This window comes from Podarcis vaucheri, assembly GCF_965113315.1.
Source record: "Podarcis vaucheri genome assembly, chromosome: 6".
Taxonomy (NCBI): Eukaryota; Metazoa; Chordata; class Lepidosauria; order Squamata; family Lacertidae; genus Podarcis; species Podarcis vaucheri.
The window spans coordinates 35,950,694-35,962,836 of NC_138764.1; the positions used below are offsets into that span (position 1 = coordinate 35,950,694).

General features: G+C 41.9%; 1 protein-coding gene across 5 annotated transcripts in view; it reads left to right on the plus strand.

Annotated features, from left to right (window-relative positions):
* The window catches only part of ODF2L (outer dense fiber of sperm tails 2 like), a 45,285-nt gene that overhangs the window by 31,604 nt on the left and 1,538 nt on the right, over positions 1 to 12,143 (plus strand). For 4 of the 5 annotated variants that reach the window (XM_082227857.1, XM_082227853.1, XM_082227854.1 and 1 more), the window contains 8 exons: positions 687 to 796; positions 2,419 to 2,554; positions 2,978 to 3,088; positions 3,637 to 3,741; positions 4,749 to 4,907; positions 6,211 to 6,296; positions 6,394 to 6,556; positions 10,469 to 10,594. In XM_082227857.1, coding sequence (XP_082083983.1) covers positions 687 to 796; positions 2,419 to 2,554; positions 2,978 to 3,088; positions 3,637 to 3,741; positions 4,749 to 4,907; positions 6,211 to 6,296; positions 6,394 to 6,556; positions 10,469 to 10,594 — 996 coding nt within the window. The remainder of the gene's footprint in view (positions 1 to 686; positions 797 to 2,418; positions 2,555 to 2,977; positions 3,089 to 3,636; positions 3,742 to 4,748; positions 4,908 to 6,210; positions 6,297 to 6,393; positions 6,557 to 10,468; positions 10,595 to 12,143) is intronic. The other variant, XM_082227855.1, reaches the window with a different exon arrangement.

The following is a 12,143-nucleotide window of genomic DNA, read 5'->3' on the forward strand; positions in this document are numbered from 1 at the left end:
CATTACTAGTTTTATTCCAGATTTAGATGCAGCGGTCTGCCCACCCCTCTACAAGCCTGCTTATTTGACCGCATGCAGTTCATCACTGCCCATGCCTACCAGCTGACTGCTTTTGTGCAGAGCTGCTCTGGTGGCAAGGCATGCTCCAAGTGACTTGATTTAGAAATACTGCTTTAAAATTCCAATTGTAATACTGTGTTCCTTGCTGTCAGTGATGTCATGGGCACTAGCCAATCAGGTGCCCGTAGCAGTTGAAGAGGAAGAAAAGTAGCCAAGCAACAGACTAATCCCTGTCTACAAATGGCATAGGAGATGTGATCTGGAGTATTTTCTCTAACCAAAAAGCTTACAGGCATGGCCTCATATTTCACAGTTGGGAAATGTCTGTATAGAACTTTCAAATACCTCGTCTAGGGAAACGCTCTTAGCAAGTTTAAAACTTCTGTTTTGCTGGAAAGTTAGTACAATCGCTTAGGTTCCAGCTGATTCTTGTGTTTCAGGATTTTATTGGTGTGTGTTTATGTCGAGATTTCAAGCTTTTCAAGTTTTTTACATTATTCCATACTACTGCAATACACCTGGAAACTGCTTTGAATGAAAATACCTCCTGTGTCTAGGGAATCGGGAAGAATTAAACAGAAAATGAGTTCTTATATTACATGGTCTGTGTTTTGTACATTCTCCAGGAAATCCAATTGTCTGAGGTACTTTCAGCTTGTAATGTCTGGAAAAGTCATCACGAGGCAGTGGTAGATGAAAAAACCAGGTTAGAAGTTCAGGCTGAAACTCTGAAAAAGTAAGTTAATGCTTAATACCTCTTTGCAAATAATCAGTCTCTTTATTAAAAATGAGGAACCGGGCTAATATGGTTGTTCTAGGATTTTGCATGTGCTTTTTTTAGTCTGCCCTCCCCAAGTGTGTTTACTTGACAACCCTTCACTGTGGGAATGGGATGTAGCAATAGTTTCATCATCTCCTGTGTTTTCAGTGCTAGACACGGAGGAAAGGAAACCAAGATCACATTTAACGGTTATGGTTTGTCCTCCCCACCAACAACAACCAAAAGAATAATAATGGGGAAACTGTTGCTAGTCAAAGAGCTGCAATTCCTAGCATCCTTAAACAACTACAGTTCCCATGATTCCTTAGAGGACTCTGTTGTGACGTTAACAGATGAGAGTGCTGGAGGTGAAATAGTGAAACAGTTAAATAGTTACCCAATCAGAACCCGGGGGGGTGGAGTCAGAGGGACTATAAAAATCAGCTCTGGGAAGGGCGAGTTTGTTGGGAGTTGGGTGGTTGGTTGGAGTGGGAGTGAATTGGGATAGAGTCTGTGGGTAGGTTGAGTTAGCGTAGTGAAATAAGCTGATTTAGGAACAGTTAGGAGCTAGGAAGACAAGTAAATATCTGAGAGGTGGTTTAGTGAGTGAGAGCAGGTAGCGGAAGTTATAGGTCTGGATAGAGACCCCATGAATGTAATTGACCGATACCATTTATGAAACCACATGCTTGTTAAACTGCAATAAATAAACAGAAGTTTATGTTCCAATTTAACCCTGACTGGACTCAGTAATTTACCAGGTAGGGCCTGGGTGGTGGCAGCGAGAAATATAGTGGTGGCACAGGGATCAATAGACGGTGAAACGTCCGGGGACCCTGTGTGATCGCCACATCCGTAACTGTTAAAGTGGCATAAGAGCACTTTAAATGCATGGTGGTGGATGTGACCCAAGCAGGATAGTGAAGGTACGGGTGTGGATTGCGTGAGGTTCTGGTGGCCAAACGCTTGCGATCGTAGTGCAGCTAAGGTCAATGTATAGGCAAGTATATTAGAAGAATTAAGCTAAGCAGGGAGGCAGAAGAAAAGTGAGTTCGGAATCTTGGTAGTGAATGATGATTGGATGAGAGTTTGAAAGGGAGTTTGAATGCTGGTGGCGAGACATATGAGCTTTGAGCCAGAGTGGAGTTTGGGAGTGGGTGGTGGCAGATTCGAAGCAGAGATTCCTATTTAGTGTGATGTAGGCCATTGTAGCAGCCATTGTTGAAGAGGAACGTTTTCACCTGGTGCCTAAAATATATATAATGAAGGCGCCAGGCGAACCTCCCTAGGGAGAGCATTCCACAAACGGGGGCGGGGGGGGCACTGTAGAAAAGGCCCGTTCTCTCTCTCTTTTTAATAGTTTTTATTGAGTTTTTCATTTTTATCATGATAATAACAGTTGCCACCCTCCAGACCTCTCGTGGAGGAGGCACACAAAGAAGTGTTTATACATGATCAACATGAAACACGTACATCTAAAATTGCTTCTAAGAAGCGGAAAGTAAAGTGGATGTAGTTAAAGCGCAATTTAGTTACCATTTAACTAAATGACATTATGCAAAACAATTTCTACACAAGTTGTGTTGGAAATGTTAAAGGCAGATAGCTGACCGTCTGATGGAACTGAGAAGACTTCAAGATGTCGGAAGGAGGTCAACAAATGATATTCTTGGGAAGCTCAATGCCATCACCTCTGAAAATGAGAAGATTTCACTTGAAAATATTAAATTAAAGGTAAGCTCATCTAGAAACCGCAACTGTAGTTATTCCAATTTTAGTTAGGAGTTCCACTTTGGGAGAGCACCTTAATCCTTAATTTTAGTTATACATTTCGATTCTTGCCTGTCAGGGTTAGTATCATAGCAATTTTACTGATGGTTAAATTGAAGCAGAAATATTTTCTCACCAGCTTTCTAAACGTATTCGGAATATTTATACCACTCTTATGTATGAATTACTCAGAAGTAGTTCCTTCAGTGGGACTGTGGTACAGGCAGATCTGTTTAGGATCGCGATCCTGTCCTTGTTATCTGCATAGAAACATCTCGGTGATAATATATGTAGTTTAGTTTTACTTACGCTACTCAGTATTTGTTGTTGCGGCATTAATCATGTTTTGGCAGTACGGTATTTATTAAAGACGTCTCCTTTCTGTAGGCATCTTTTGCATCTTTGGAAGGAAGCATTGTCTCGGCCGAAGCTGAACTTGTGGACTTACGTGAGGAGGCACAGCAGCAAGAAAATATAATTGAACATTATAAAAATGAGGCAAGTTGATGTCTTGGGCATGCATAGAATCCCACTACCTCTTGCAGAGAACAGCACCATCACCAAAATTCATTCCGCTGGTATATTCCTAGGTCCAAACCAAAATATACTCCATATATGTTCAGCCCAGACACTGAAGTCTAGCTCCAAGGGCCTTCTGCCGATTCCCTCACTGCAAGAAATGAAGCTACAGGGAACCAGGCAGAGGGGCCTTCTCGGTAGTGGCACCTGTCCTGTGGTGCGCCCTCCCACCAGATGTCAAGGAAATAAACAACTGTCTGACTTTTAGAAGACATCTGAAGGCAGCCCTGTTTAGGGAAGTTTTTAATGTTTGATGTTTCATTCTGTTTTTAGTGTTCTGTTGGGAGCTGCCCAGAGTAGCTGGGGAAACCCAGCCAGATGGGCCGGGTAATCATCATCATCATCATTTTTGTGTGTGTGCATAAAATAAAATATTTGTGCATATAATTTATAATTCTTATGGAAAAAACATACATAATTTTAAAAAATACAATGCTCTCATATATATATATAAACTATTGTTCTAGGTGGGGAAATTAGAAATGGAAGCTGAGGAACTCAAAGCCAGGTATGAGAAGGTCATACATGAAGGCAAAAAACTAATGGATGGCAAAGATTTAGAAATTGATGTGGTGAGTATAATAATAATAATATAATAATAATAATAATAATTTTAGTAATTTCACCCCACACATCTGGCTAGGTTTCCCCAGCCCCTCTGGGTGGCTTCCAGTGTGGTAATTATATGTGTGGAAGTGCTTTTTTCATTTTCTTAGAAAAGACTATGCAAGATTCTGTGATTACAGTTTAAACATAACGTATTACTTTACTTAGCTTATTGAATCATATTTACATGAAAATAGTTATAGAACTAGAGATAGGTCAATAGATAGATAGATAATGATATATTGATACACACACACACGAGCCTGGCAAATATGTACAGACTTGGACAGATTCTGAGTCACATAGCAGCTTACTGCACACAGTAAAACTCACTCCTTTCCAAACTTTTCATGTTGGCGACACACTTTTTACACATGCATCTTTTCGTGACACAGTAATTCAGTTTTACTAGCAAACCAGAGGTTAAACTAACCCCTTTCCAGCCCCGGGAAGAACAAGGGGAACGTTTGTGCGACACACTGTAGCCGACACACTAATGTGTCTTGACACACAGTTTAGAAAGCTCTGCTTTATATACTTTGACACAGCTTTGTTACAGCGTTCAGAAACTTTTACCTGAGAGTTATTGTTGTTCTACTTTTATTTTTACGCCACTGTTTGCATGTCACGTAAACAAAGATATATCTCAATGCCACCGTTTTAAAAACAGTCTAAATGAATAAAAACTACCAAAAAAACCTCTCACTCTCCATGGTTGGTAACAGACCTAACTGAAAAACTGCCTACTGTAGATTTTATCACAGGATTTTATGCTACATTAACCCTTTTGGGTACACCTCTCTCCCATATGCAGCCCGGATAAAAACATATGCCTCCTACAGTATATTTTGTCTTTGTTCAAATATGTTTTATATTTAGTAGTTTGAATATGGGAGAGTGTGCAAAATTACTCTCTCTTTTCTTTCTTTTTTTACTTCTCCTCCCCCCCCCCCGACCCGACGCGGCTGCACAGGTGAGGGGCCAGTCGGAGGCTCGCTTGAAGGAGTTAGAACATGCCCGTGATTTACAGAAAGCAGCCGAAGGGAAACTGCAGAAGTGTCAGGAAAGCCTGCTGGCCTGCCAAAAGAGCTGTGTAGATAAATCCAAAACCATTAGGGAACTTCAGGCTCAGGTGCTTGGAGGAAAATACTCTTTTTTCCCACAAAACATCTAAACGAGCGTGCGAGGAAGGCTGGGAAACTCAGCGGTTTGCTTCTCGGGATTCTGATTTCTGAGTCGTTCAGAAGGGAAACGTTTTGCCTGCTGAGGGCACTCCTGTCACCTCTCCCTGTTTCCTGCAGCTCAAATGTTCCATTTCTAAAGCAAGTCGGTGCTTTTCGTGAGAATGGTCTGCTCGGTTAGTTTGGAAGGGAGGCCAGGGTTCTTTCCGGGCTCAATTTGAAGTGTTGGATCTGACCTTTTCAAGCTGAAAATGACCCAAGTCTATCGAGTATCGGGAACAGCCTCCTCTCTTGCGTGAACTTGTTCTTGTCTCTTTGATGACAGGTGGGGATGAGGGGAGAGGGCCTTTGCAGTTTGCGGTACCCCAGTTTTAGAACAGTCTCCCAAGAGACTTCCCTGTCTGCTTTTAAGCGAGTCTTTAAGATTGTTTCACTCTGGTGGGTTGCACCCACCTGATTAAATGGCTGTCAGGATGGAGGAGCTTGTAAGGGGTGCTTCAGAGAGCAATTTGCTCCAGTGATGGCTAATGCTTAAGGGAGGCGGTTGCTTCAGAGAGCAATTTTCTAGTCTCTGAAGCACCTCCCACCCTCCTTTTTTTATCTTCACTTCAGAAAGTTGCGAGACTGTAGTGGCTTATGCCCTGGGTGATAATATTCAGCTTTCCTATGAGGGAACTTTGTATGCATCCAAAACATGTTTTTGTCATATATAGTAATAACAATAATAATAATAATTAAAAAAAAATTATTTATACCCTACCCTTCCTGGTTCTGAAAACTGGGCTCAGGGCAGCTAACAACAAATTTAAAACACTTAATTGTGATACAAAATAACCCAACAGCATAAAATACAGTATAAAAGTGTGAATAACAATAAATTCAAAGTTCAAAAAATCAATTTAGGGGAAAATCCATCCAATAAACATTAGATGATCACCAGGGCTAGCTGGCTAACCCTGTTTGGACCAGCGAGGAGGCCAGGGGAGAATTAGCTGTGGGATCCCAGAGCGGGTAATCTTCAGAAAAAGGGAAGGAAGGGGAATAAAAGATCAGGCTAAATTCAAATTGAAAGCCGCAATCTGTCTTACAGGCCCTGCGGAAGGAGGCTAGAGTCCTATTTTTTGATTAACATTAATTCGGGGCTTTTGTCATGAATTAGTCCTGGTGATAAGTGATGTGAGGATTTGCAAAGAGCTAGCACCTCGTTTTCAGCCTACAGTTCTGTGGGTTATGTCAGAATCCCTGCTTTTACAGGTAGTCGAGAATGACAGTTTCTTGAAACAGCTTGCTTTAGAAGAGGAGAATCGCAACATTCAGCTGAAATACGAAGACGTTAAAAGGTAAATGTGACATGTCTCCTGCCATTCAGAATTTCTTTCTTTCTTTTTCTTTCTTTCTGTCGTAACCCTACACTAACACTTGTACTTGACTTAAAAGGAAACTAGAAGAAACGGAACTAAAGAACAAAGAGCTTGAAAATCAGTTGGCAAGCCAAGAAGAATGCCTTCAGAAAACAGAACTGCAGTTCAAACAGAAACTTGCGAGCTATGATGCGTTAACCAGACAACTGGAAGCTGCTTTGGAAGATGGAAGGAAGAAGGTAGGCCTTGTCTTGAGTGTTTTGAGTATATGCATATATATTTTTATGTACCTGTTGTTCATATACAGAAGCCCCCCCCCCCCCCGCAAAAGAGACAGTTGCTTCTTTTCTCAAAACTCCATGGAGCACACTGTCTCTGTGAGGAACTCTCTCCAGGCCACTCAACCCCTTCCTATGCCACACCTTCCACTGTCTCTGCACCTTCCTCAACTGCTTTTGCCTGGCTGGAATGTGTCATTGATAGAGGATAGAGAGATGTTAGCGTGCGGCGTTTCAACCTCTGGCTTTTGCCTGGCTGGAGAAAAGTAATCATATCTGTCGCCCCACCAACTTTTGCCCCACCTACCAATGGCATGCAGCCCCCCAGAAGGGGGGCTAAGACATATAAAAACATTTTTAAAATGCCAAACATTAAAAAAATATAATCCGTATTTTTCAATGCATAAGATGTATCAGACGACCCCTATTATTATTTTTAACCCAAAATTAAGAAAACAAAACCCTGAAATAGATTGGCAAGAGAAAGTTGTTGAACTTTTGGGGGGCAATCGCCTGCTGCTGAAGGGGAACCAAGGGGTAGGACGCCAAGGCAGAGGCCATTTCATGCTGTTGAGCAAACCGAGTTGAGGAAGGTGGGGAGCAGGGCAGGGGGGGGTGTTTATGGGGAGAGAGAAAAGGAAAGAAGGGTGAAGAGAGGTAGCCAAGGCAGCTCTTGGCAGCGGCTGCTGTCGCTCCAGTGGTTGAGCCGGCAGGGGCTGCAGGAGGCAATCCACTCGCCAGCACATAGCTGGAAGGGGGAGGAGAAAGAGGGGATAGGGGCAGGAGAGACTGCTTCGGCCTGCCCAAGCCAAAATCCCGGACATTTGCTTAAATATGGGGGGGTAGCCAATGCCCATGTCCCATGTATAAGATGACCCCCAATTTGTTACTAAATTTTTAAAGCAGAAAAAACCTGTCCTATACATGAAAAAATACAGTAATAAGTCAAAAAGTGCCCTTGATTTATTGGGCAGCTATGCGTACATGCATGTGGGACACGAGTGGCGCTGTGGTCTAAACCACTGAGCTTCTTGGGCTTGCCAATCAGAAGGTTGGCGGTTCAAATCCTCTCGATGGAGTGAGCTCCCGTTGCTCTGTTCCAGCTCCTGCCAACATAGCAGTTCGAAAGCATGCCAGTAGATAAATAGGTAACACTGCAGCAGGAAGGTAAACAGCATTTACATGTGCTCTGGCTTCTGTCACGGTGTCCTGTTCCACCAGAAGCGGTTTAGTCATGCTGGCCATATGACCCTGAAAAGCTGTCTACGGACAAATGCGGGCTCCCTCAGCCTGAAGCAAAATGAGTGCCGCATCCCCATAGTCAGTCACCTTTGACTGGACTCAACCTTCTGGGGGTCCTTGGTCTTACTTTTTTTTAATGCACGCAGAAGTATATGTGTGTGTATACAAACACATGCAAGTACTTGTTAAAAATGCAGGCGGCAATCTTTCTCTCACACTGGTGAGAACGCTTCTTCCAAGGTGATGTCTGCTACGTCACATGTGCAAATCATCTAAAATGGATGGGCAACTTATGATCCCACAGGTATTGTTGGACTCCCAGCTTCCATTGGTCCCAGCCAGCTTGACCAATAGTCAAAGATAATGGGAGATGGAGCCCAAGATCATCTGCATGGCCACCTGTCCCCTGTCTCAAAAGTCAAAGAAATTATGTTTCCCACCATTAGGCAAATTTAATCGCTCAATTAATTGGCTAGCAGCATAATATTGTATATATGTCTACTTGAAAATCAGTCCTATTGAGTCCAATGAGGATTATTCCCCAGAAAGTAGATATAGGATTGCACCTTAAAACTCATAGGATGAATTAACTTAGATTTCTCTAATAGGGCGACCACTCCCTAGAAGTCACACCTTTTATTTCCTCTAGACTTAGATTGGTGGATCTGTGGCTGGGTCAGATCCCAGAAAAGGATTAAAGGATATCCTTTTTGGATGACAGAGTATTGTGTGAGAATAGTGAATCTCCTATTCCAGAATAGTTCCTCCTTTTGTGCAAATGCTAATTCTCAAAAAGTGTTTTATGACTCCCTAGAAGTCATACTTCACAGCCTGAGTCTCTCCCCCCCCCCCATGAGACATTGTGGCACTGCAGTAGAAGACGTTTTGGGGTATTTCTTGAAGAATTTGAGGAACAGCACTAATGTATTTTCTCCTTCCACTCATTAATCTTTGGAATCAAGCCACTAATGACTCATTGGTGAGGGGGAAAGGTACTCTATACATGCCCCAAAGCATTCTTTTCGTATGACTGTTTACATATTCCAGGGTGAACACTGACATTGAAAATTGATTCCAGACCTTAGTTCTGGCTTAAATTATGCACCAGGAAAAAAGACCCACCTTGAACTAATCTCTAACTGATTAATGGCACTGCAGCCCCATGAAAACGAAAATGTGTGGGTGAAGCAGCCTCCCATGGGGTTCAGGTAGTTTTTACAGTGGTGCAGTTAAAATTACCTGAACCACATGTGGACGAGATCTTTAGACAAATGCCTCTTATGTGAAGCAGAAGTTCTCTTTGCAACTTGTTTTCGCCACCCCACCGTTGGTGTTTCCAAACACTAGCGAATGTATGCAGTTTTCAGTATGCATATTTTAACTGAAAATACGCATTTTGGTGCACCATTATTATTTTTAACCAAGAGCTACATTGCAAAATCTGGAGAAATGTGAAAACCAAAGGATAACGATTCTGAATTCCCATAGGAGTCCAGGAAGTGCAAATTAGGTCCTTTTGTTTAAAAATGCAAACCAGGCAAAACTGAGCATTCCTAATAAGGACATCACCTTTCCCCCATTATAAAGCGTTCTGGAGGTGTTTTTCTTTGCCAGTTTCTCTACTTACATTTGGAATAGGCATCTTTTGTAATGTTCCTAAGCATTTTGGCAAGTCAGGCGTGCATTTGTCCAGGATATCAGCCCAGTCACTGTTGTTCAGAGACTTGGGACATTCTCATCTAAGCAGTCCCCATGTTAGATGCACCTCCTGGGGGCATTTTTAATAATAATAATAATAATAATAATAATAATAATAATAATAATAATAATAATAAAAAAAAATAATAATAATACTATAATTTATTATTTACACCCCTCCCATCTGGCTGAGTTTCCCAGACATTCTGGGGAAGAGTCTCAGCTGAAGAGCTCACTGACCGAGAAGACTCTGATATAGCACACCAACCCCAGCCAGCGAGATAAATTATCAAGGAAGATGGGGAGTTGTCATTCAAAACATCTGGAAAACTCCAGATTGGGGGACACTGGTCGAACAGGTACCAGAATCCCATATACAAAGAACTTTAAAGGTCAACACCAACATTTTGAATTAAACCCCAAAATGGACTGGGAGTTATTGAAGGTTTCAGAGCTGGCCTGATGTGATCTTGCCACTCAGTCCGTGTTAAAAATCCAGTATCTTTGTTCTGAAATGGTTGCAGTTTCTAGCCTGGCTTTAAGGGTAGCTGCACCACACAGTAATCCAACCTGAAAGTTACCAAGGTATAGATAATTTAGATTTGAATGAGGGAAAAGCATAAAGCCAGTCGCACAAATGTGGTATTCAATAAAGGTGAGATAATTTGGTAATGTTCATGTAATACATAAACTAGCAGTGTTCCTCTTAATTAAAAAATAAGATCATTATCCTGCGATTTTTATCTGTACTCTGTTGATTGGTAAATGGGATCTTTCCCTATCAGTCTTCCTTTTATCGTTTTCTCATGAAACACGTTTCATCTTAAATGAAAACCTCACTGCTGTTAACATTTGGTATTGCAACTTGAAAGGTAAGGGTTTTGAATATTACATTTAGATGGACAGTATAGGTTTGACTCTTTGTTGTCTCAGTTAAAAGAGGAGGTGGAAAAAATTGCATCGAAGGAGCAAGCCTTTCAGATGAAAATACTGGACCTAGAGAATCAATTAAGACGGAAAAAAGAAGAGCAGAGGCACTTGTCTAGAAGACTGGATGCTGTGAGTAGACTCCCATTCCCTCAATAATTTTGCTCTGTGTGGAGCCAGGTCATCTAGTCTAGCTCTCTCTTTTTGCTTTAATGTTACTTTTGTTATTTTAAGATTATTGTACATTTGCCTGCTGTTCAGTTTTAAGTGGGTATAACGTGGCGTGTGGTTCTTTTATTACGTTTTATTGTTACTGCATTTTGTGAAAAACTGTGTACCAACTTGAAGGGGCAACTGCATCCTAAAATATGGCATCATATATCTGGTAAAGAAATGGTCTATTGTCCTTTGTGCTTGGCGGGAGTATTGAATCAGATGTGTACCTCTGGCCAGCCTCTGCTGGTGGTGGCAGTTCCCCTTCTACTTGCCATACGGGCTGTGGCAAGGTGGGGCTAAAACAGCCCAGGCTCCATGCTGGCCCAACTCTGTCACATGATGCACCAGCTTCAGGCTGCCCCTGCACCTTCTACCCTAGTTGGTATGCTCTGCAGGGCTGCAAATACGACTGTGGCTCTGCCACTGAGGCTGAGCTTGCACCTTCAATAGGTTTTGTTTTTGCCAGTTTTTGTAGTCAGTAGCAGAAGGCGCTGCTTGCAGATCTGCTGCTGGAGAAATCCTCTGTATGTATGAGTATGTGCAAACCCATGAGGAATTATCTGCTTGGGACAGCTCATTTAGAGCAGCGGAAAGAAAACTGCTTAACAATATTTGTACGTTTAGCTTGCCTTTTTTCTACTGCCGTTCATCTAGCCGATGGTTTGGGAGATTCCAGCAGGGAAGCCATATGAGCCTGTTAACCACAATCACAGACACAGGGCCTTTGGCACCCTAAAAACCATCAGATTTGCTTTGTGGCATCAGCTTCACGAAGCAAACAGAATCTTACGCTGCAGTAACATCTGTTAGCCTTTACGAACATAGGAAGCTGCCTTTGTACCAAGTCAAATTGTTAGTCCATGTACCTCAGTATTGTCTTCTTCATGCAAAGCCTGTTCTCTACCACTAAGGACACGTGTGTGTGTGTGTGTGTGTGGTGTGTGTGTTTGGAGTATATATAATTTCTTTCCCCCCCAGCTATTGAAGGGATCAGTAGCTTCCCCCATCTGCGACCTTTAATTTTAGTTTTGTTAACTGCTTCCAAGTATCCCACTGGGACACATGGTACATAGGAATCGTAGGCTGCAAGATACTTCTTTCTCCAGCAGAACTCCCTTTCTTTCCACATTTCAAGACTGGTATATTATGTTTTAAGCATTTTCCACTTCAAATTTTACTTAGGCTGACAGAATAAATATGAAAGTAATAATATTCATGCATAAGTAGAGTGCCGTTGAGTTAACACAGAACATATTCTTAATTCATCTCACATCCATGCAGACACACAACGTGTACATATATATATTTATATTGGGAATACGTTATGAAAAGGGAAATACAGAACAGATTGTTGAAGTAATTTGCTGGAAGTAGGGTTGAATTGTAAATAGTTACTAACAAGGCCCAGAACTGCTTAAACGTGTATGATTGTTAGAGGGTATCACAATAATATAAAATAAGAAAC